Source organism: Tamandua tetradactyla, chromosome 4 (assembly GCF_023851605.1).
Source record: "Tamandua tetradactyla isolate mTamTet1 chromosome 4, mTamTet1.pri, whole genome shotgun sequence".
In the NCBI taxonomy this organism is placed as follows: domain Eukaryota; kingdom Metazoa; phylum Chordata; class Mammalia; order Pilosa; family Myrmecophagidae; genus Tamandua; species Tamandua tetradactyla.
In genome coordinates this window covers 65,997,672-66,023,336 of record NC_135330.1, presented here as the reverse complement: position 1 = coordinate 66,023,336, position 25,665 = coordinate 65,997,672, and the positions used below count along the sequence as shown (strand labels likewise).

Below are 25,665 nucleotides of genomic sequence, written 5' to 3'. Positions count from 1 at the left end.
GAAGCAGACAAATAGGGAGAATTGGCTGTTAGCCGGGCCTGTAATTTTGTGGCAGAATCATGTATGAGGCATGATTGGCCTGCAGCAGTGGGAAAAGTGTCTCCTGCCATTTCTTCGCAAAGACTCCCAGCCCCCAGCCCCTTGCCGACCTCCTTCACTTCCGTCTCCACCGTACCTCGGTGCCCCTCAGCACTCTCTCGCATTCCAAAATAAAGCACGCAGAGTCACTACTGTAGCAGTATTGATGCCCCACTCCCACATGCCCTGAAATGATAATGCGTCACCCGCGGTGTGCATCCAGACGGAGCCAAATTATGCTCAGGTGGTTAAAAGTCCAGGTCTAATTAGAGTTCCAGGGAATCAAGCCATTGTATTATTAATGATTCTCCGGCAATGTTCTGATTAAAACAGTAATTTTAATAAGCACAGCTCGATGCTAAGTGTTCACTGAGCACCTAATTACATCAGTTATAACTCCAAAATTATTTAAAATTCCCCTTTTCTTCCACCAGACCCGGCATGCACCAAATAAAATAGAGACTCAGACGACTCAGTGATTATTTGCTCTAATTAATTTCTTAAGCACCTGTTAAAAAAAAAAGGGAAGGAAAAAAATCTTTTGTCTGTCCTCCATGTGCCCACATCACCCCCCCTCCTTTCTACCCCCAGAGGCTCCGCGACTTTGGTTACATTTGAGGCAGTGATTGAAGGAGGCACTGAACAGAAAGCAGGGAGGCTGGCAAAGATTTGAACCTCCCGGCAAGAGGAGGTTGCAGTGCTCGGATCCCCATGGACTGCTCAGGCGGGACCAGGAGCGGGTTGAGCACGCGGGGTGCTTCTAACGAAAAGCGAAGTCCCCACAACAGTCTTGCTTCCATTAGAGCAGCTTCAGAAGCCGTGTGTAACTACTGCACTTGCATCTTTAGAGAGACCGAAGTACAGGGGTTGAGGCTTCCCAGTGCAGCATTTCTTAGATTCTTTCGGCCTGTGAGCCACTGTAGTTGGAAAGGAGAGCAGTTCACTTCCTGGAAGGACACAGGGATTTCAGGAAGAACAGTCTGCTGAACTATCTAACAGGTGATGCTCAGGATTTTTTTTTAAACAAAAAAAATCATTTCATAAATAAATTCTTAATTGCAACCCAGAAAGAACAGCAATGGTTACGCCCAAGTTTGTGCAGACGCGTTCTGCTCAACACTACATTGCCGTGGGCCTCGTTTCATGGCCCCTGAGGACGACGGGTGAGTCAGGGAAGGCTTCACCAATGTGGGCACACCCAACCAGTTCACTGGGAGATATGAAAAAATGCAACATTATTTTGTCTCCCACCATCCCTAATGAAAGGTTTAGGAGGCAAAAGAGGAGAAAGAAGGAAGGTAGACCGCGAAATTTAAAGAGGACAGTGCTCACCTAGTCCCAGATGGAGAGAGGTGAATCTACGCCTGGGCGATGGCGTGGGCAGTTTTTAAGCAAGCGGGTCACGTGATGCTCGGAAGGGGCGGTTCTCCAGAAGTCAGGTGTCCGGAAGGGGCGGTCCTGGGAGTCATCGCCCGGAAGGGGCGGTTCCGGAAGTCATGTTGGGAGGGGTGACACAGCCTCTGCAGCTCCAGTTGTAGTGCAGTTCCGGTTTCCTCGACCTTACAAAAATGTTTATTGTGGGGGACGTTTTCCCTTGGTTTTCAAAGAAATCAGGGGTTCAGGCAGGCCACAGATCCTGTCAGCTTATTTTTAGATAATGAAAGATGCACCCATCACTTCAAGACGCAAACACAGCCACAGTTCAGGGTGACAATGTCCAGTTCCAGGATGAAATTAAAAACTCTGGACTTCAATGAAACTCAGCCCTTTTCCCTCCCTAGCCTGGGCCTGCTACAAGCTCCTCACTTGCAGTGATGAGGGGTGGAGGCATGTCTTCTGTCCTTCTCCTTACCCTCCCCACACGGGAGCTGCTGACACTGGCCGAAAAGAAGAGGAGAAAGGGGTCAGAGAGGTTCGTTCTTGTTTGAATCAGAATTGTCACAAAACAGCCTCCGTGTCCTCCCGCTTGGCTGTGTCTCTGTCTCTTTTTCAGGCCTGGGTCTTTTGTGGACCATTGGACGTGCGCTACCTGAGTTTCTCTAGTTGTAGCACCCACTAAGCAGGTGGCTCTTCCTCTCGACTGGCCGCTCTCATCTCAGCCCCTGATTTTCCAGCATTTCCTGCTATAAGGATACTTAAAGTAGGGCCCTGACACTGTCTCTAGGGAGTCCTCTTAAACAAGATGTAAAGTACTTCCAGGCCAGCTCTCCCTCCTGAGGGGTCCACATCTGCCACTAGGGAAGCCCTGGAAGCTTCTCAGCCCACCACCACCAGAGAGGGGCACAGTGACATCCATGCACAACAGCAACTTGCCCTTGCTGTGCCTCCTGAGGGCTCCCCAGTCTACCCTGTTTTCTGCCTGCTGGATTTTTCTGTCCCCTCTCTCTTCTAGAGTCCAGGTTCTACATCCCAAGCATTCCAATTGCCCTATTTCAAAGCGGTTACAATGTTCTAATGCCTTCCTCTGAAAAAAAAGAACAAATTTAATTCCTCTATTTCATTCATACAACCCCTTGATTTCATTTATCTGGGTTAGGGGATCAAAGATGAGGGGTAGAAGATTCATGAATCTGTGTTTTGAGAACCTGCTCTGAAAACCTGCATGACAGTCTGCCATCTTCCTTTAGAATGCAGCATTCATTGTATCTAGGAGCCTTGATGGATGCTTGTTTTGTTGTTGTTGTTGTTGTTTTTAATTAAAAAAATGTTTTGTTAAAGAAGTTGTGGATTTATAGAACAATCATGCATAAAATACAGGATTCCCATACACCACCCCACCACCAATACTTGCATGGGGTAAAACATTTGTTACAATTGATGATAACAGATGTTAATTGATGATAACACTTTTTTTTGTAATTCTACCATTTTTTAATGGTAGTTACAATTGATGAAAGATTATTAAAGTAGTTCTATGATTATTGTCCATAGTTTACATAGAGATATTTTTTTGCCATATTCCCGAACTGTTTTTTTCATGCATGTCTTTATTTTATTGTTCATCTATCCATACACTGAATAAAGGGAGTGTTAGTCACAAAGTTTTTGTAATCACAGGGTCACACAATAAAAGCAATTTGGTTATACAATCATCATCAAAGATCAAGGTTACTGGATTACAGTTCAACAATTTCAGGTATTTCTTTCTGGCTATTCTAATACACTAGAAACTAAAAAGAAAGATCTCTGTAGTGAGACGGTAGTCATAATCATTTGTTAAATCCTAATTTCTCAGTTACACCTTCTCCCCCTCATCTGATTATTCTCCCAGTCTTCAAGATTATCTGGGCAACGACCATTTTAGCTTCTTCATGCTGGAAAGGTATGATGGCCTTATGGGGTAGAAAAATGAAACTGGTTGATGTTCTTGGAGGGACTGGTACCTCCGGGTTTCAGGGCTTATCTGGCATAGGATCAATCTGAAGGCTTTAAATTTTGAAAAAATAACTTACTAAGTAAAACTTGTATGAATCTTGAATAGATCCCAAAGTATTCTTTAGGGTTTTCAGGAATGTTGTTCATTGGGACTTGGCATACTGTGGCAATTTGCAATATCTGGCTGAAACTTGCATGAGAGTAACTTCCAGAATGACCTCTCAACTCTAATTTGAAATCACCTAGCCACTGAAACTTTATTTTATTTCATTTCTTTTTGGTCAAGAAGACATTCTCAATACCACAATGACAGGGAGACTAACATCCCTAGGAGTCATATCCTGTGTAGGGGGAGGTTAGCAGGTTTATTTGCAGAGATGGCTTAGAGAGAGAGGCCACATTTGAGCAACAAAAGAGGCTCCCTGGGGGTGATTCTTAGGGATTAGGCTTGGGGTGCTTCCATTTTAGCAACCTATAACATTTACATATATGGAACTGAGGCTCATAGAGATTAAGTGACTTACTCAGCTCATTTGAGTATGTGGTGAGACTGAGCCAGAGTCTTCTAACAGCTGTGTCCTTTCCATAACTCCCTGTACCTTACTATACTATAAACACTGTCTCTTTAAAAAAAAAAAAAGCATTCATGCCACCTAATCGATCCTAGCAGAATGCCTGAGGGCCTCAGACATACCTAGAGAAACTTCACAGAGTAGGTTTACTTAAGGAGCTTAAAATAAAACCTGCATCACTGGGCAAGTGTGATTAGCTTCTCAGCAGGTATTTATAGACTGAACACTTATTTTTGTGTAAGAAACTGAATTAGGAGCATATAAGGATATCTCATATGAAGAAATAAAAAGCACAGTCCTGTGAGTAACCTAAAATGTTACACACCTAAAAAGAGTTTCAAAAGACTGCATTCGAATCTTGCCAGGTGGGCAGGCAATGAGCTTCTAAGTTCAGAGAGAGATTCTTGGAGTTGGCTAAGGAAGCTGTGATGGAGGAGGGAGAGCCCAGGGGTTTGAAGCATAGCAGGAGTGAGGAGGACATTCTGATTAGAAGGCAACGAGTGAGCAAAGATACGGAGGCAGGACCGTGCAGAGTCTGACTAGGGCCAGCTGGCAGAAGGGCGGTTCACTCTGATGGGAAGAGGGCTCCATGCTGATGGAGGTGCTCAACACTGATGGGAGGGGTCAAGAGTAAACATATTAGTGTGGGTGGGGGCAGAGTTTAAAAGGCTGAACTGTGGTTGTTTGGACTACAATCTTCATCCAAGAGACAGTGTGTCTTATTGCTTTTGGGCTTTTTGGTTATGTGTTGTTTTGGTTTTTTTTTTAGCAGAGGTCATCATTACAAAATACTGACTCTTGGAAGCCTTCTCTCTTTGCCCCCATAGCTTTAAACCTTATTCATAGCACTAATATTTCTCTGTAATGTGGGAGGTTTGTCCAACTTCTTGATAACACTATGGGTTATTATAGAATCAAGGCCATGTCTGTCCATTCTTTAAACTTAAAGCCTATACAGAATATATAGCAGTGCTTAATACACATTTATTAATAATTTCTTATAACTCCCTCATCCTAAACTTGCCCATTCCTGGAAACCTTCCTGCACTTTCTCATGAATGTACTTTGCTCATGCTATATTCCCCTTTTAGAAGAATCCTTCTTCCACTCCTGCCTACCAAAATACCACTAAATTTTCAAGGCCTGCCACAAATGCATGACACTTTCCTGGACCCATCAGCCAGGAGCAATCACTCCCAGTTTCGAACATAATACTTTTCATAGAACATTTTTCACTTTCTAGCTTATCCAACTGAAAGGAAGCTTCTTGAGCGCCGTTTAACACCATAAATAACTCACATCTGTATCACCACACTGCAAGACATGATACTTGGTCTGCTGAATGAATGAATGATGATGGGATGAAGGGATTCAACCTGGATGAACCAATGAATGAGTGAATGAAGGAATGAAAAACTAAACAAATTATATGTGCCAAGGATATTTCACCCATGTACAGGTCTACTAAATTATAAGACAGACTTACGAGAATTTAGTCATGAGCCCAAGCCAGTCACTCACCACTGACTAGCCCCTGGTACAGAGCACTGTGGCCACATGATCACTGCTGCCTCATTGCAATGGTCTTTATCAATTCAACCAGTCTATACAGGTTCCCAAAGCAGTGCACAGGACCCAGCTAGGTATGACAGCCTTCCTGCTTCTCACATCACCACCTCGCCAGTGCTGAACAAATAAGCGATATGAATGAATAAATGAGCTCTACACAAAAAGGAAGTTGGAACTTTTCAATATAAGTGGAACCTCAAACCTCTCCTCTCAGGCTCTCCTGATACATTGGAGGACAGGGGAACAGAAGTCAAGGCACTAGGACCTACAGAGACCAGGGCCGATTGAGCAGATATCTAGCTCATAGATAAAATCAAGTTCCACGTGGTAAGTCTAGACTTGGGCTCTGTATGTCCAGGAATTTTACTGGAACCAGCACTGGAAAATAGAGAATGTGGAATGAATGAGTGTGAATCTGAAGACAAAGAGGCAACATTGCCTCTATCCTCTTGCCATCAACACCTTTCTCTCTCCTGGGTAGACCAGTTAGTGTTGGCCCTATACAGAGCTTTGTGGACCTGGCTAATTGCAGGTGTGAGATCTGTTTCCTATTTGTTTTGTTTTATTTTTTTGGTGGGGGGAGAGTGCCTGGGTCTTCGGCATCGCAGGCAAGCATTCTACCCACTGGTTTGTTTGTTTGTTATTTGTGTATGTGCGTATGAGGTCTGTTTTAATTATTTTAGGCACCGTTTCCCAAATCTTTCTCATCCCCATTTCCTAACTCACCTGCTTTCTCTAAATGAATAAATCCACCGTTGTCATGGAGACAATGTAGTATCAGCATCTCTGCTTCTATGTAGATCTTTCCAAAAAATATAACTAGAAAGAGCACTATTTCTCTGTTCTTCTGGGGAACAGAAATGCTCCCCAGCATTTCTGGCATAGGAGCAATCAGAGAAAGTATGGAACGCCATTTTGAATATCTGTCTTACCCATTTAGTGCCCCACCCTCTTTACAGTTTTTTCCTAGCCCAAGTTTTACCTTCATCCTTAGTGGACTAGTTAAACTTGATTTCTTAAACCAGGGATCCTGAGTTTCGGTGTACTTCGGACTCCCGTAGGGATTACGTCATTAATAAGGACAATAGCTTGGGTGGCTGTATGTTCTTCACACAGATGACAGACGTAATTTTCTCCATATGGACGATGAGCAATCCTGGCCCAAAGAGACTTGTTCAGGGTCACCAGTACATCAGCGCAAAGCTTAGGTAAGGGCCTTGCTGCAGCCTTTCCATGCAAACACCACCCCTTCAGTGGCTTCTATATAAACAGACTCAACACAATCACTACCATTACTGAGCACTGACTGTGTGCAAGGGTCTTTGTGCAGATTTTACATAAGCCCCAAAGCAACATTGCAAAGTGGATATCATTATTTTCAGGATGAAACTGAGGCGTAAGGACGTCCAATAATTTACTTAAAACCACAGAGCTGATATACCTAGAAGCTGTGTTTGAAACTGAGGACTGCCTTCTTCAACGCCTATATTCTTAATCAGTGCAAAATATGGTTTCCATCTGAAAATAGGATTCAGGAGGGGCTACTTCCCATCACTCATGGAAGTTTGAATTCCACTGTTTGGGCCAGAAGTTTCTTCTCCTATTGTCCTCTTCCCTTTGAACTCTTAAGGACCCTCTGCTGGGTTTTTATGAATGAGGAGAAAAAGACATCTTTGAAAAGTCCAACAAACTTTGGATTCCTCTCTCTGAGTGATAGATAGGTTTAATTACACTGGATTACTCAGCCACTCCACTTTTCTCCCCCAGGTCATTAAAAAGAGATTTTCTCTTTGAACTCTACTCCACCTTCAGGTCTCCAGATAGTCAAGAGTTCTTAGGAGGCAGCCCCAGGGTCAGCTTCTGGCCAGAAGGTTGCATGTTGCTTTAGATGCAATCATAGTCTCCTAAACCTCCAGCTGGGTGTCTGCGGTTTTGTGCCTCTTTTTTTGAAAATGATATTGATCATGTGACTTTCACAGATCAGAGGATGGGAAGAGGGTGGTTTGATATTTACTTTGTGAAGATTTAAAGGGACCTGGATACATAACTATTGATTTTTAAAGAAATGGATCTAACCCTAGGAACAAAATAATGAGTTCTTCACATTAATTACTGGAAAGTTGAATTGTGCATAGAAAAGACCCAAACCAAAAATGTGATCTCAGAGGTGCTCTGCTTCCTGGTAGGCCTGTGAGATAGGTAGGGCAGTTATTGTTGTCTCTGTTTTATTTTCTGTTTCCAAAATATTTTATGCATGTATTTATTTTCAATTTATATTGTGGTAGCATATATAAAACATAAAATTCCCCATTTTAGCCACTTTCAAGTATACAACTCAACGGTGTTAATTATGTTCACCATGTCATGCTACCATCACCACCATCCATTACCAAAACTTTTCTATCACCCCAAATAGAAATGCTGTACCCATTAAATATTCACTCCCAACTCCCTTCTACCCCATCCCTGGTACCCTGTAATCTGCTTTCTCTCTCTTTGAATGTGCATATTCTAGATATTTTATATAAGTGGAATCATGCAAAATTTTTCCTTTTATGTCTGGCTTATTTCATTCAGCATGATGTTGTCAAAGTTTATCTATTTTGTAGCATTTATCAGAACGTCATTCCTTTCTGTGGCTGAGTAGTATTCCATTGTATGTATATACCATATTTTGTTTATCTATTCCTATGTTGATGGACACTTGGATTGTTCCCACCTTTAGGAAATTGTGAATAATGCTCTATGGAGAATAGTGTACAGGTATCTGTCCAAGTCTCTGCTGTCAGTTTTTGAGGATATATACCTACAAGTATATATATCATCTGGAAATATGGTAATTCTATGTTTAACTTTCTCAGAAACCACAAAACTGTTTTTTCCACAGTGTTTACATAATTTTACATTCCCACCAACAATGCCCGAGAGGTCCTGATTTCACTGCATCTTTGCTAACACCTATTATTTTCCACTTTTAATAGTAGCTGTACTAATGGATGCGAAATGGTATCTCCTGGTTTTGATTTGCATTTCCCTAAGGGCTAGTGATGGGAAGCATCTTGTCATGCTTATTGACCATTCATATCTCTTCTGTGGAGAACTATCTATTCAAGTTCATGACACATCTTTTAATTTGATGGTTGTCTTTTCATGGTTAAGTTGTCATGGTTCTTTATATGTTCTGAATAATATTCCTTATATGTTCTGAATAATATTCCTCATCACATGAATGGTTTCAAATGTTTTCTTGAAAATATTTTCTCCCACCCAGTAGGTTGTCTTTTCACTTTCTTGGTAATACCCTTTAATGCATGAAAGTTTGTAATTTTGTTGAGGTCTGATCTATTTTTTTCTTTTGTTGCTTGTGCCTTTGGTGTGAAATCTAAGCATCCAATGCCTAATACAAAGTCCTTTAGATATTCCCCCCATGTTTTCTTCTAGTATTTTTATAGTTTTAATTCTTATATTTAGGTCCATATAGGTATATGGTGTGAAGTAGGGGTCCACCTTCTTTTGCATATGGATATACAGTTTTCTCAGTCCCATTCGTTGAAAGGATTATTATTTTCTCTGTTGTCACCATTTGAAAGATAGGAAATGGAGGCTTGAAGAGGTTGAATAAACCAGCTTGCTCAATGCCACATGGCTAGTAATAGCAAGACCAGGACAAAAATCTCCTTCTATCTCCTCTACCCTAAGCTATGCTCACAGAGGATTTGGTGACATTCCATAAGGGACTCAAGATGAAAATGTAGAACCGGCCCACCTACCCACACCTTCTTCCATAATTGCTCTAGTCCTAGCTGGTGTGTGTGCATGTTGGGGGCTGGGGAGAGGGGAAAACTAGCAGGGAATTTCCCATCCCCCCCAAATTGTCTCCTTCTTCACCTTCTGTTCTCACCTCTTTTGTTGCCTGGTTCCTGATTCACCACTGAGTCATTGCTAGAAAACAGAGGAGACTAAAACAAGTTAAGAGGCACGTTGTGGTCAGGTAGGTGAACATAACTGTAGTGTCCAACAAGCCTACTAATCACTGATTTCTAGGAAGAAGGATGGCGGTCTTGACAGCCAGCTTTTGGGGTAGCCCCAAGAGAAAGGGCCTTCTCTCCTCTGTCCTTGCCTCTGTCTCAGCCCTACTGCCTCAGTATGGGAGTCAGACAGACCTGGATCTGAATTCTGTTTCCACCATAGGATGGGACCTAGGGTGGGTGTTTAACCTGAGGTTTAGTTTTCTGATATGTGAAGAGAGGATAAGAATATCTCCCCTGAAAGGTTGCTATAAGGATTAAATCAGATAATATATGTAAAGTACCTGGTGTACAGAAGGTGCTGGATAAATGGCAGCTATTATTATTGTTCCTGCTGTTTCATTTCATTCTACATGCACAGTTAGCTGCCCAGCTCAGATCAAGGTGTTGCTGCCAGGGGCCTCCAAGTCACCCATAGGGAGATCTCGGTCCCCAACATGTCCCCTCAGATCCCTAGGGAGCATAGTCAAGGAGAAGTCATGATCTCATTCTTGTCTCCACATCCTGCTCACCTACAAACCTCCCCAGCAGAAGAGAGTTAGAGTAAAGTGCTACTTCAGCATCCAGCAGGCATCCAGCAGACATCCAGTGGACATCCAGCAGGCATCCAGCAGCACTTTCCCTTGAAAAGACAGAAGAGAGAACCTGGGCATTTCTCCCTGGAGACTTGCTGAGCCAGAGAGGATACACAGTACAGGGCATGTCAGGATTGGCGGGGAGCCTGGCACTTGACCCAAGGGCCCACTTTGGCTTCCATGTCTGAGAGCAAACAGGCCAGGGCTGGGAGCTAGGGTAATTCTTCCCAATCATCTGCCCTCTCCCTGTTAGGCTGGTTGACTTTGGCCACCATTTGCTCCCAGGTATAAAGGGAAGGATGGAGCCCTAGGTTTACAGGCCAGATAACCCATGTCTCTTAATGCTGATGGCACCTGTTCACCACAAGGCTGACAAGATCTGGGGCAAGCCTGTGAAGAAGAGAAACTCTAACCATCCATCCAGTCCATCAATCAACCTCTAACAAGTACCAACCAGGTACTAAGCTTTAAGAACTGAGCGGTGCAGAGAAGCAGAAGCCTCGTTTGTCTCAGGTGGCTTCAAGAGGCTTAGCCTTGCTGGGGTCTTGTCTTAGATCAGAACTCACCCCTCATCGGGGAACTGATTCTTAAGGCACCTCTTTCAACAAGATCCCATATGGTCTCTCCCAGAAGTGTAGACAGCCACTTGCTCACTCATAAGAGATCAGACCTTTTGAGAATCTATTTTCTCATAGATCAAATAGAAATCATAACACATGACAATACCTATCCCCTCTTTCTCTTTGTGGAGTGGTGCCGATTAAATAGGATCACATGGGTGAAAACACTTTGAAAATCCTAAAACACTCTACCTGTATGTATTGTGGTGATCAGATTGCTGCTGTCAGTCTACACACTAGCCCATCTGAGGGTATCTCTCCAATCCACCCTCAACTGTTTATGTCAATGGGTGTCAGGTCTTTTCTTGAAGACAAGTTTGGACCTGGGAAAAGGGGAAAACCCTACAGAGTTTGAAGGGCTGATGGGAGCTAGTAGAGAGGGAGTGCCCAAAAAAGGTTCAGAGAACAGGAGGCACCCAGGGAGTCAGTTATGCTTCAGCTGCCATGCGCTTTGTCCTGAGCCCTGGGGACCAGTGGCTTGTTGATCAGACCAGCAGCATGCTCCAACCAGCTGTCTGTGTCACCTCCTGCCCCCGCCACCTGGCTCCCAGCCACTGAGAAGGCCTCTGTTTCTTTCCTGTGTCAGGAGGCAGGGACATGTGTGGGGACAGGTGTACCCTCTGGCAGGGGAGAGCAGGTGCCAGGGAAGCAGGGGATTAAATGCTCAGTCTCCGAGGACCCTGCCAGCCTGGGGAACAGCTTTCCTTGATTCCTCCCTTCCCTGTTGTCTCTTTCTTACGTGGTTGCAAAGGAATCCTGTAGGCCTCTTGAGCATTGAGTGCCCTGCCAGAGCCCCTTGGGTTGAGCATCCTCTCTCTCTGTGTCCTTTCAGCCATGATTATACCTCTGTTGTGGCATTTTCTCCATTATATGGAGATTATCTGTTTCCTTGGTTATAACCTCAAGCAAACCGTGAGCCAGGAAGGCAGAGAATGTGCCCCCAAAGCCTAACAGAGGGCTCAGCCCATCACAAGTATTCAACAGCACATAAGGACTGAATAGGCCCAGGCTCAATCCATTGTTGGACCCCTATGTGTTTTTCTTTCAACTCATGTACTTCTCTAGTAGAAAATTCCAAGTTCTCAGAATCATGGGCTCCTTCCAGGTGTCCACACAGGGTGGCAGGGGTGGGGCATTGATTCTCTGCTCCCCAGTTCACTCAGCAAAGGGCTCCACCACTGGGGAACTCATCTACCTGAAAAATGACTTGCTTGCACCTAACCATAATAACTGCCCAGGGTGTCTGCCCAGGATGACAGCAACTCCCAGGACCCCAGAGAGGTCTTCCTGGCTCCACACTGGGTGTCCTGGACCCTAGAGTTCTGTCCTGTTCTTCAGGAATGCAACTGTTTCCAGCAGCCTCCCTCTTTGTGACCTATCATTGCGACTAACAATACTCTGATGAGGTCCCTGGCTGTGCTGGACCTCACACTCTATAGGCTACCCAGTATGTTGCAATGAGAAAGTGGCAAGGGAAAACGAGACAAAAATACCCCATTCCCTGCACCCTCCCTCTGAGACCTTCCCACATAAATCTACCCAGCTGAATCAGGCCAAGGAAGGCACCAGAGATGCGGGGCCCTGGGGCCATAGGAGCCAAGAACTCAGTATGAGTCACCTTTAATTAAGAGTATTTCTTAAGCAAATGACTTAATAGGACAGTTATATTCATTAGAGTCGTAATTACAAGACAGAAGATCAAGCAGAAAAGAATGCAGAGCATGAGGGTGGAAACTAGTCCGAGGCAGCTCCATGGTGCTAGTGAGAAGACAGTGGAGGGGGAAGGAGCAGGGCGCCCTTGGATTATCCAGATCTCATGGCCACACTTGTTTGCCAATCCAGCCACCTTCATATCCCAGCACTCAAGCTGGAGGAGGTGGGGAAAGCCTCAGATGTAATTAAAACACAACAATAATAAACAACACCAATTAAAGCATCCTGGAGTGTCCCATTAAACTGTGAGTCAGCCCTGACAATGTGCCATGGACACTTTGCAGGAGAAAGCTCCCTTTCTGTACTGAGCCTTTGGAGACAAATCCCACTCCCACCGCATCTCACTCCACCTGGCCAGGTGCTAGAACAAGTCTAGCCCAACCTGGCAGTGCAGCGTTAACTGGGCCCAAACTCGGACCTTTAGGAACTCTTAAGACTTGGAATTATTAAGACCAATTTCTCCCTAGGCATAAGGTATTCTCCAGAGTATTTTTACCTCCACCCTCCACCCCATCCTACTCCCCAATTAGTCAAATTCCGTCCGTAGCTCCAAGGCAGAGTTTAATGTGTTTCTCTCTGGCCCAAGGCCTGGCCATCTAAAAAGACCCCCCCAAAGAGCAGAGATCATCTATATCAGTGCTTCTCAAGCTTTAGCATTCATAAAAATCACCTAGAGAGCTTGTTAAGACCCAATTTCCTGGACCCCATCCCCAGAATTTACTAAGTGCCTCAGGCTAGGTATTTTCATGTCTGAAAACACTCACAGGTGATGCCAACATTGCTTGTTTGAGGACCACACATTAGAAACCACTGAAGGCCACAGGGCCACCTCTTTGTGGGGACATTCTCTCGGCCAAAGAGTCAGGGGCTAGAAAGCTCAGAGACTTCCTATATCCCAGCCCTGCGGGCTCCACGGTCCTTCCCAAATTGACCCAAAGTTGCCCTTTCCGGAACTAAACCCCACTGCTCCTTTGCCTTTCCTCAAAATTTTCTGAAGGAACTCTGCTTCCCTGCCTTGTCTTATGTGGTTCTTTCTACCTGAGATGCTCTTTGACTCCATCTTCATCTGTATAAATATTTTTGATCCCTCAAGGCCCAGGTGTAATGCTATTTCTCTCACGCAGCATTCTTGGACCCTCCATCTAGAGCAGTGCTGTCCCATAGAAAGATAACATAAGCCCCAAATGCAAGCTATATGTACAATTAAAATTTTTCTAGCAGCCACATTTGGAAAAGTAAAAAGAAACAGGTGACAGTCATTTTAATAATAGATTTTATTTAACCTAATATAGGCAATTTTTTTTTCTTTTTAACCAGTTCAATATAAAAATATTATTGGGCAGGCCATGGTGGCTCAACAGGCAGAGTTCTTGCCCATAATGCCAGAGATCTGGGTTCGGTTCCCGGTGCCTGCCCATGCAAAAAATATATATATATAGATGTATATTATTAATGTGATATTTTACAATCTTTGTACTCAGTTTTGAAAACCCAGTGTGTATTGTAAACTTACAACACTTCTGAATTAGGACTAGTCACATTTTAAGTGCCCAACAGCCACAGAGGGCAGGGCTGCCAGGTTGGACAGCACCGATGTACAAGCATTTCCTCTTTGCTCTGCATTTCCTCAGCCCCCTTTCAGTAATTCTCTTAGAACACATATCGTTTTTGTTTTGTTTTGTTTTACAGCTAGTCTGTTTGTAACTTGAAGGTGATTGCCGTGTTTTAACGCTGCCATTGTTTTTTATTCCCTTGAAGTGCCTGGCACTAGCTCATAACTGGCCCGCATATAAATGAGCATTGGTTGATGAATGAATATAGAAACAGATGAGTATATGAAAGATGGAGAGGGCCCATGGGAACATCGGATTTTGAGGGTCTTCTCCCAGTCACGGTGACATTCCTTTCCTCTGGTTCATGTATGGCTATGGTGAGAGAAGAATTCAATTTTATAACCCCCCCTCCCCCTTTATAAGTTTCCTGTTTCACTTTGCTCCTCAACTCAGGGCATTAAAAAAAAGAGAAAAGAAGAAGAAGAAAAAGAAAATCCCACCAGGAGGGCCCAGGAAACAGGAAAAATAGTTGTGCTATTGGTTTCACGTTTGGAGAAGAACAGGGTTCTCACTATCTCCGTGGCACTTGGCGTGAAAGTGGGCTTTGTTTCTGGAGACACTGCCCCCATTCAGGGCCCCCTTTCCCAGCTGCTGAGAGCCGGGCTGTGTTTTGACAGACGGGCCGAATGCAATGCAGACAGTTGTTTTAATTTCCAGCCAGATGCAGACATCACTCACAAGGAGCCCGAAACCCAAGAAAGGGAGGCCCGGCACTGGACTCCGGCTCTCGGGCCCTGGGAGGGCGGGTTGGATGGGGGCCGGCGGAAGCAGACAAGGCGGGTAGGGTCACCGATATCCTGAAGGGCTGAGAGTTGCCAGGTCCAGGAGAGACACCCTAGAAGAGTCTCCCTGGCAGGCACCTGTGCAAAAGGTGCTTCTGGTAGGGATCGCAGACTTTGAGTCAGGGTTCAAAGGTTGCACTTTAAAGTAGTGGGAAATCAGTTGGTGGTGGCCGTGGCTGGATGTTATTTTGAACTATACACATCATTCGGGATATACTCATTAACAGCCTCAAGGAGGAGTTAAGGCAAACTGTGGGAAATCGAGTCCTGGGATGTTGGAGTTGGAAGGGACTAATGCAGCCTTCCTCGAAGGACAGAAATCCCTTCCAAATCCTTTCTGCCCACAATCACTTTGACTCAACTTAAGCATCCCAGTGATGGAAGTTTCTTCCGGAAGTGGGTCTGTTGCATTATTGGACAACGTTGACTTTCTTTTACTGGGCTTTCCTGAAACTTTTCACCCGTGAGTCCTATTGAAGCCACACTCCTGCCCTATGAAAACTGTAAGACAGCGTCTGCAGCTACCCTGACACTCCTCCTCTTTGGGTTAAATAAACTTCCCACATCTGTCCGCTGTACCAGAGATATGGCATTAGGGTCCCTTCCCATCCTGGTCAGCCTTCTCGAATGGATCTCTGGTAAACAACGCCCCTCGGAGAACAGAGATCTGAGCTCAAAATTCCCTGGGGTAGAGCAGTTTCTCTCAATCCTGACCTACATATCTATGTAGCCCATGATCAAATTAACCCCTTCAGCTATTACATCACCCTATTAGGTCCTATCAGAGTCAATGCAAGCCGTCAGATCATTCCACATAAGCTATTTTGAACCAGCTATCCCCCAACCTACATTTAAAGTATCAATTTTTAAAAAAACCAAATTGCAAGGTTTTGCACATATCCTTTCTGCATTTCATATTTTTTATTATTAACGGGGGGTTAGGGATGTCCAACCCTGATCATGCCACTCACTTCAGAAAATCCTTGTAGTATGGAATGACAAGTGTTACGATGCGATGAGAATCAGGAGGGACACTCAACAGAGAAAAGTCAAGCTCCTTTAGCTGGAACACAAGACCTTTCATGATCTGGCCCCTGCCTTTAGCCTGCCAGGCTCATCTCTAGCCCTATCCCCACCCAGTGTTCAGGTTCCACTCGAGTTATACTGAATTGGTCCATGCTCGCCTTTGCTCCTGATAATCTCACCTCCTTTTGGAAGGTCCTTCACATCTCTGCACTGACATACTCTTACCCTTCAAGACTTATCCTTACTTCCCTAGCACCTCTCTCTCTCTATAGGTTGTGTAGGGTGCCTCTCCTCTAGGCTCCTAAGGCTCACACCAGTCTCATGCAATAAACTCTCAGCGCACTGTACAACAACTGTCCATTTATAAATGTCATCTCCCACTGGACTGTGGGCCCTGCAAGGGTAGGGCCTGGGTCCTATTTGCCTTGTTTCTCTCTTGGGGGCACCAGTGCCTCCACATAGTTGGCATCTGGTAAACATCTGCTGTAAGAACAGTGTTAGGAGCCATCCGGAGCCTCTCAGGAGGATGCTGTGAAGGGCATCTCCATCGTATCCTCTGTCCACCTGCCAGAGGCAGGATGCCACGCTGCTTGTCCACTGGTTACATTTGCACCTGGGCTCGCACATCCAGTAGGTGGGAGATCTCTAATGCCCCAACAAATGAGAACACATTCCCAGCCTAGCAAATGACTTTGCAGCCTGGCAGTCTCCTGCCCCAGCCAGTGACAGATACCTCAGACCCATCAAATGGAAGCTTCCAGTCCTTGATGCCATTTCCTGGCATTTATTGCTTTACACTCTGGGCAGACAGGGGTAAGTAATGAACAAACAGGCCCAGTTCAAGTCTCTGCAGAGCCCCACCAGGAAGTAAGGAGAAGTTTCCAGGGACTGTACTCTTTGGAGAGCAGGGTCTTGATCTGCAAATTCCTACTCCCCTCAGCAAAACAGAATCAGATGGGAAGCTCGTCTCTGGATGTTCCCATTTAGCCAGACTTCTCAAAGGATGGGAGATTTACTAGAGAAACTGAATGTGGGCATCAGAGAATGGGATAATTGGATCCAGGTGGTATATTTGGTTGGATGTAAAGAGACCGTGCCATGCTATGAATATTATTTGATGGGAAAAGTTTCTCCTCTCCGTTTTTAAATGTTTTCTCTGCAGGCAGGTTGTCTCAGCCCAAGCCCAGCTGAAAGCTCTTCAGAGATGAATTTGTGCCACTCAATAGCCTTTCAACAGAGTTAACTGTTTTCAGCACTTGCCACTGGTGTGCCCAGCTCTAGGGAGGCCTTTAGAGGCAGGCAGAAATAGATTGGAGTTTCTGCTTCTATGCCTGGCAAAGGCAAGAAGCTTTGGGCCTGCCACCTCAGCAACACGTTCTGCTTAACTATACTTGTCTTCTGCTGGGCAAACAGATGAGAACATTGAGGCCACTGATTTATGACTCAGTGTTTCCTCTTTAGGGGAGGCGACAGTGCAAATAGGGTAAGTGAACCTGAACACATATCCGTGAGCTCTCATAACCTGATCTTACCACACTCTCCCTCTCCTCTCTCTCTGCCAGGTCACCAGGGTCCCCGTGGAGTCATGTGAGCAGTACACGACTTGTGGGGAGTGCCTGAGCTCAGGGGACCCTCACTGTGGCTGGTGTGCCCTGCACAACATGTAAGTTTGGGAAGTGCCGAACAAAGGAGTCAGAATGCAAAAGATCAGCTTCTCTTCTGGGAGTGATGACGAGGAAGGTGACAGTGGTTTGCAGGGAGAGAAGCATCTTCCTCTTCTGAGCAGTAATTCCAATAGTGGTTGGAGTATTGCGAGCATGAAGGGGCAAAGAGGCCATGGCAGGTCTGCTCCCCAACAGCAGTCAGTGCCTTTGCCCCTCTCTTTTTTATTTTATTCCCAGATTCTATTCTTGCAGCTTCTCTAGTGTCATGAGCCTGCATCCTTGTCTCAGTATACGGAAGGGTAGTGTAGTTACAAGAATTCACAAAGGGAGCAGTGGAATCTCTAGGTCTCCCAAGAACTTCCTCGGTCTAGCCTGAAATAGGTGTCCCCTGCCAAGACTGTGCCAACAGAAGTGCCCTAGAATTGGGGAGTTTGGTTTCTGGTTAGCTACTGTGTGACCCTGGATGAGTCCATAGACAACACTGGGCCTCTGTTAACCCATCGCAAAATAGGGATTATGCCTACCTCACAGGTGAATTGTGAGGGCGAAATGAAATAATAAATGCTTTGGAAATAAGGAAGCCCAGAAAAGGCTACACAAATCCAAATAATCACCATGTGCTTTGTACCCTCGGGAGGACCCTTCTGGCCTCATTATTTCATGATTTCAAGGAGTCCTCATCTCACTCCAACTGGCCTCACATCCCTATTCAGTTACATCGCCTGCATTGAATACCAGCTCAATAGAAATGCAAAAATCACACATCAACTTCCTAATTCGAAGAGCCCCAGAAGGAGAAAAAAGGGTGAAAACCGAAAGGCGGGAGCTGGCTAGGAATTCTGTTCCCCAATGGAGTTGGAAACTCCATGGCTCAGTGCCAGCCAGCAAAGCATCTCCATGAAATGTGCTGGGTTTGGGGTGGAGGCGGAGGCGGAGGGCCAGAGTTCAGGATCCCACACAATAGCTCTTGGCTTCCAGCCTCTGCAGCAGGTGTTTGGAGGGCTATGGAGGGAGGGAGAGAAATAGATGCCTCACAGATGCAAAATCCGGACTGGATTTGAGCCCACAAATACTGGGCTTCCTGCTGAGGTTTGGAGGTAAGGGACTCCTCGAAAAGTTTTGCAGAAATGGTCTTATCAAACCCTGGTGCTTTTTAGCCAGAGAAGTAGTAAAGGGCTGGTGCTACCCACATTGCACCCCAGAAATAGCAAAGATGGGAAATTTGGGTTTCCTTCTGTGAAGTTGACCTACCGGTCAGTGGCCTCTCCCTAGGAGACTGCGCTCCAGAGACCCCACAGCTGCCCACCAGCTCCATGCATGGTGTCCTGGGATTCCTGCACACTCATTCGCACACTCATTCCTGCATGACCATTCTGCAACAGTCATGTCCAACTACACCACCCACTCCCTAATCCTCCCCACTCTGCCCTCCCAGCTTCAGTGCTTCTTGCATTCTCACATAAAGAATACACCAAAATTAGATATTTGGGATTGTCATTCATTCACCAGCAAGGACATCTGCCTTTGCCAACTGGTACTAGCACTTATAAATCTATCACCAGTGCCCAAGTCTCCAGCTGCACCAGCCCACCCCTGCCATCCTTCCTGTCTAGGTCTGCCATGGCTACTAAAATCATCAAGCCACATCCAGACATCCTCAGATTCCCTTGGCCCTCTGAACTACCTACCTATTGTCGGAAAATCCTCCTGGCCTACTAGGATACACCTTTCCTCCCCACTGGTCTGCTTGCAAAAGTGCATGGGGAACAAGATTTGTCTTGCTTATTCCCATAGGTTTGCTCTCTTCTTGTCATTCCTATCTCCCCGAGACTCTCCTGCAGCTCCCTCTTACTGGTCTCCACCAGCCTGGAATGAGGAGATGGGGCCTGGAATGAGGAGATGGGCTCCACTCCAGCTCCCAAGCCTACCAGCTCAACTCCTAATGGAGGCAGAGGGCTGACGGAGATTGCTAAAGAGCCTCTGGTTCCGGGGGGTGGGGGGCGATTTGAAACCTTCCTGTCTCTTCTGTATGCCTTGCTCTGGCAAGTGTGTTATTGTCTCCGAGGCTATTTATCTCTGTTAGCGATGTTGCCATAAATAGTATGATAAAAAAGAGCCATTTCAGCGAGTCAATGAGATAAAGGCTCCAGTCAAGAGCTCACTTTAGAGCTATCTTAAGGATTCACTTAAACCTCAATAATTCTTTTCTTTGACAGCATTCATATTTAGATCCATTATAGGCCTGGAAAAGGAAGAAAGGGAGGGGCTTGGGGGAGTCCGGGTAGGTGTCAGTGCTGGATGGTAGAATCTTCTAGTTTCCTGGTGGCTGGGAGCTGTTTGGTTTGGAGAAGCACCAGCCCTGGAGCATGCTCCCATGACAGGACTGGTGGCAAGCAGGTGCTCCTGCAAGTTGGAGTCCCCACAGCCACCTGCCGAGGTGGACAGAGGAGCCCAAGATGAAGATGTCGAGAGAAACAGCCGCACGGCGTTCTGACAGAGACAGCCCTGGCTGCAACTCCTTGTCTGTCTCCCTGTCGCCAGGCATTATTTCACCCCACAAACATTTATTTTAAATATACCATGTGACAGGTAGAATATCTCAATGAATAAAACATGGCCCCTTCCTTCAAAAGGCCATTAATCCAGCCACAAAATCACGTACATACCCTCCTCCCAGGCAGCTAAGATCCTCTCCTGTTTATTAAATCCTTCTGAGGGGAATAAAAATAATATTAATAATGCGATGATGATGACGATTAAAAGGGCTAACATTAATACAGCAACTGCCATGTGCCAGGTCATTTTCTAAGCGTCAACTCATTTAATCATTACACCAACTCTGTAGGGAGGGTATTTCATCATCATGTTTATACAATTGAGGAAACTGAGGCACAGAAAGATTAAGATTTGCTCAAGGGGACATGGCTAACAGGTAATAAGCTTGGGTTAGAACACAAGCCACCAGCTCCAAAGTTCATTTGTTTAGGCCTCCTTACTAGGCTACCTCTCAAGTTCTCCAGACTTCCCTCACTCATTCCCCTGAGCATCCCGCACAGGGCTTAGTCAGTGGTTATTCTTTGTGTCTAGACTGCATCTCTAGTGTTGGGAGGAAGCCCAGTTCCTCTTATACGATCCTTAGTTGCAAGAGAGATTGATCACCAGGGAGATGCTAAAGCCCTCTGGGACACAGTGAAAGTTATAATGAGAGGAAATCCCCCAGCCTCAGGACAGCAAGGGGGGCTTACTTACTTCTTACTTACCCCCAAGGGGCAATGGAGCCAAACAGATAGGTCTCAGAGGCCTGACCTCTTGTGAATCTGTGTTTGTGGCAGGTGCTCCCGCAGGGACAAGTGCCAGCGAGCCACGGAACCCAATCGATTTGCTGCCAGCATCAGCCAGTGCATGAGCCTCACGGTGCATCCCAGCAGCATCTCTGTGTCTGAGCACAGCCGGTTGGTAAGTGACTAAGCAAGGGGGGGCGGTGATGGGGAGCTCAGAGCACACTGAGTGGGTGTGTTCCTTTAGCACTTGCACCAAGATCTGTAAATGGATCATATTTTAAATGCACCATTATCTTTATAGAGAAACTATAGTAACTCCTATTGTAAAGGGCACAGTCATTCTGCAGACTCCCTGCAAATTCATCACCAACTGATGTTTTGTAAATCTGGATTTTGCATTTAGCAACAAGCATCTACAAAGTAATCTAATCCAATACCAAATGACACATTCTTTGGTATCTGTTGTATTTGCAATCTGCCACTTGCTACACCCCCTCACAGAATCCTGCAGGTGGTCTCTCCATGTGTCTCTGTGTATGCTGTGTGCATAAGAGAGAAAAAGGGACAGAGAGAGACTCAGACTTAATTCAAAGTCAGGGCATGCTTTAAGACGCATTTTAAAGAGAATACAATACCTCTTAGCTATATGTCAAGGTACCACCAAAATATTTCAGATCCTCAAGTCCTATGCTGTTATTTCATTCTGAAGGTTTTATAAGTATTCCCTAATGCTAATTAGTTAATGACACTTTCAGGATTTGGGTTCATTCATCCCCACCAGGAGTTTTTGACTCTTGGTCCCATGGAAACCCAAACCAGAGCAGAGACTCAATGGCAAATATATGGAAAGACTATGTGATAGCCACTGTGACGGGAAATAAATATCACCAGGTGTCAACAGCAAGACGAAGGAAAATCTACCGCAGTGGTTCCTGGCGTGGAGGCCTCAGAACTATCACCATGAAACCTGATGGACACTCCCTAGGGCCGCATTTCTTATCTATTGTTTCAAATATCACTCCAACCCTATACAATCTTGCATTGACTGCACACACAAATTCATTGAAAAGTATGCTGAATTCAGAGCAATATTTCCCGCTGGATACATTTTCCCAATTAACGGACTCTTCTGAGTGTCTGTGACATTTCAAACTTTAAAAATAGGGTCTTCAAGCTTGAAAAGGCTGCAAATCGCTGACAATGGAAACTATAGGTGACTTCAGACATCACCTAAGCCCTTGGTGTCCACTTTCCTGCCTTTCTCTCATCATCTAAGCTTCTCATGGACCTTCCATCCCACTCCAGGAGAGCCGAGCAAAGTCCAGGAGGAAAAGAGATGGGGAAGAAGCTCTAGTAAACCTTGATAAGCAGCCTCTGAATACTAGCCAGGATGAGCTAGCTGTCTTCCATTACCCTGTGAACAACTGGTAAAACGCTAGGCCCTTATTCCCTCCTAAGCCAAGGCGAAAGCTTTGTTTGAGAAGGGCTCAGCTCATGGCTTGCGTTCAGGTTTGTGTGGTGCCTTGCAACTAATGTTCATGTATGTTATGTCAAAATGAGCAGAGTCTGGGATGGATTTTGGTATCTTTCCTTCTAGCGCACTCCTCCCCTATGCCATGCATTCTGACACTGAGATAGAAAAATTAAAATAGTAATGATAATAATAACAGTGATAATAAAAACTCTTGACCCTGCAGGCACGGAGCTGTGCCTCCATCATTGTGGAATGTTAAAGTCGGAAGACCACCTAGACTGATGTCCTTCTTTTACAGATGCAGTCGGGGGAATACCACTGAGCAAGTGGGTCACGGCAGGGCTGAAACTGGAGCCCAGGTCGCCTGAACCCCTAGGGCTATTTCTGCTGCATTTGTCCTTTGCTCCTGAGCCCCTTTCCTCTTCCCACAGCTCAGCCTGGTTGTGAGTGATGCTCCTGATCTGTCCGTGGGAGTTGCCTGTGCCTTCGGGAATCTGACAGAGGTGGAGGGGCAGGTATCTGGGAGCCAGGTCATCTGCATCTCACCTGGGCCCAAGGATGTCCCCATCATCCCTCTTGATCAAGGTGAGAAGAGTCTGCCATGAGAGCCACATGCTGGGGGCTGCTGTACCATGTGGCCCAGAGTTGAGGCGCAGGAGACTAAGGTCACAAATGCCAGGCACAGAAGCTGCCCAACTGAACCATCTTACGTTGCACACTAATATGAGCTTATATAATTTGTAAGAGTTTGAAAGCAATCTGTCATGCCCCGAAGTGGGACTCAGGAAGGAGGAAATCCTTGCTCCCTTTTGGATTAAGGCCGCACAGTATACAAAGAGTCTTGCCAGCCTTCCCTATCCTTCTAGGAATGCATGGCTATCAGTGGTTCTCAGGGGGTTCTCTCCATAGAACTGGGAGCTTGAGGGGCTTGGCCTGATATTTCTGAGTGTCCATTAGTAACTGAACATGCCTGACCAAGGCAAGAGGTCTGTGGGATCCAATTCATTATTTCTTCCCTAAGAAGGGCTGAGGCAAGGGATGTATGTCTGGGTTGAAGAGAGGCAGATCATCCGCAGGGCCAAAGGGATTCTCCTGGGAGAAGAGATAATATCTGGAAGGGTCCATCTAGCATCTGGGCCCCAAGAGAGCATTGGAGTGGCTTAAGGACTGCTCTTCAGGCTGTCCATTGTGCCCCTAGGTTGTTACCCCTTCCTTTTTTTTCCAGACTGGTTTGGGCTAGAGCTGCAGCTGAGATCCAAGGAGACAGGGAAGATATTTGTCAGCACTGAGTTCAAGTTCTACAACTGCAGTGCTCACCAACTGTAAGTATATATCAAGAAGAGTCTTACTCAGGGTCTGAGTGTGGGTGTAGGATTTCCCACTTGGCTCTAAGCTCCTTTAGGACATGTCCGAGTCACTTGGCAGTCTCCCTGAGGCAGCTGGAATGTTGTCTAGTTCAGAGTAAGCACCCCAGCAATGTGATTGGATTGATGTGGATGGATTCCCTCTCCATGGCCTCTGATCTCATCCCCCTCTCTTGCCTCCCACACTCACACTCACACTCACGCCCTACTGCCCATGTCTCAAGCCAAGGCAGTAAAAAGGGGGTTTGAAGTTAAAGCAAAGGCTAAGTACTATGGAAAGGAACAAAGCCATGGACATGTAACATTGTGAATGAACCTGTGGGACATTAAGTGATGCAGAATAAGCCAGAAACAAAAGAGCAAATATTGTATGGCCTCATTTAGAAAATATTTATAAAAGAATTGGGACCTAGATTGTAAGCTCTTATAGCAGATACATTTAGTCTGAGCTGTAATTGTTATTTTTAGATTTTGAGAGGTGGTGCCATATATGTATAACCTGGCATTTCCCTGGAACTTTGGGGACCTGTGTGTCACCTAAGCCTCAGTATAGGGGTTCTGCAGTGTTGAAGGTCAGCATTGCCACATACAACAACTGTTAGAGAAACTGAAAAACAGATCAGACTTCAATTAGAGATAGAAACGAGGCCGATTATGTCAGAACTAAGGTAAATCAGAATACAGGGGAAAGGAGGACATTGTCTGTATTTTAGAACTTCACCTACTCTATGCGAGCAAAGGAAAATAGGTTTGTTTTGTCCAAAACCTAAATTTTCTGTAGCACACAACTTAACTCAACCTATACAGATAAATTATTTAAACAACCCAAACACAGGGAGCCCAGAATGGGAATGAGGGCTTATAATCGTGTATAGTTCACTTTAATGCACAGATAATCCCAGAGTATGTTGAGCAGATAATTAAAAAGTATGGCAAAGTCCCTTGAGGGATGGGAGAAAAAATATGGAACTATTAAACCCAACCACTGGGAAAACCCTGACACTGTCTCAATCATTAGGGAATCCCAAGTCATTAGGCCAAGGCCTTGATTTTGAGGCTTGCTCCCAAAAAACTTATTTATGTAGTGGAGAAATTCAGCCTGCCTATAGTTATGCCTAAGAGTTACTTCCAGAGGACCTCCTTTGTTGCTCAGATGTGTTCTCTCTCTCTAAGCCCAACTCTGAAAGTAAATTCATTGCTCTCCCCACTATGTGGAACATGACATCCAGGGGTGAAAGTCTCCCTGGCCTCATGGAATGTGACTCCCAGGGATGAGCCTGGCCCTGGCACCACAGGATAGACAATGCCTTCCTGACCAAAAGCAGGAAAAGAATTTTGATAAATAAGGTATCAGTGGCCAAGAGAGTTCAAATAAAGTCAAGAGACTTCTCTGGAGGCTACTGTTAATGCAAACTTCAGCTAGATATTTCTCTTTATCATGGTTTGCCAAACCCCAACTAAAACCACTCCTGCCAACCCTAAGGAACACTTAGGACTCTAGCTGAGATTCTATAAAGGTTCCATGCAGTATGATTACTTTCCAGAAACCTACAACCTCCAGATGGGTTCCTAGGCCAGATAAGTCCTGAAGCCCAGAGGAGGCAGCCTTTCCAGAACATCGACAAGTTCCAACCCCCATCCCATATTAGTGACAGACCTTTCCAACATGGAAAAGTTAGAATGGGCATAGCCCAAATATCCCCTAAAGATTGAGAGAAAGATCAAAGGAGAAAGTGGAGTTATCACAGAGAAGATAGGATTTAATAAATGAGTATGACTGCTGAATCATTATATTGATACTTCTTTTAGTATCCAGTGTCTTGGAGCAGCCAGAAGGAAAAACATAAAATTATGGGACTGTAACCCATACCGAACTCTGAAATCTGTTCTATAACTAATTGTTTTGATGTGCTTTAAATGTATTGCTTTTT

At 45.3% G+C, this 25,665-nt stretch overlaps 1 protein-coding gene and 1 long non-coding RNA gene across 3 annotated transcripts in view; one reads left to right on the top strand and one right to left on the bottom strand.

Annotated features, from left to right (window-relative positions):
• The window catches only part of PLXNA2 (plexin A2), a 216,131-nt gene that overhangs the window by 120,294 nt on the left and 70,172 nt on the right, over nucleotides 1–25,665 (top strand). For both annotated transcript variants that reach the window (XM_077157666.1, XM_077157668.1), the window contains exons 5-8: nucleotides 17,514–17,614; nucleotides 20,948–21,071; nucleotides 22,802–22,955; nucleotides 23,596–23,692. In XM_077157666.1, the coding sequence (XP_077013781.1) occupies nucleotides 17,514–17,614; nucleotides 20,948–21,071; nucleotides 22,802–22,955; nucleotides 23,596–23,692 (476 nt within the window). The remainder of the gene's footprint in view (nucleotides 1–17,513; nucleotides 17,615–20,947; nucleotides 21,072–22,801; nucleotides 22,956–23,595; nucleotides 23,693–25,665) is intronic.
• On the bottom strand, nucleotides 407–2,153 carry LOC143680992 (uncharacterized). Its single transcript, XR_013174284.1, has 3 exons — nucleotides 1,885–2,153; nucleotides 1,411–1,637; nucleotides 407–1,025 (listed from the first exon to the last, which is right to left on the bottom strand). It is a non-coding gene; the product is annotated as an uncharacterized LOC143680992 (long non-coding RNA).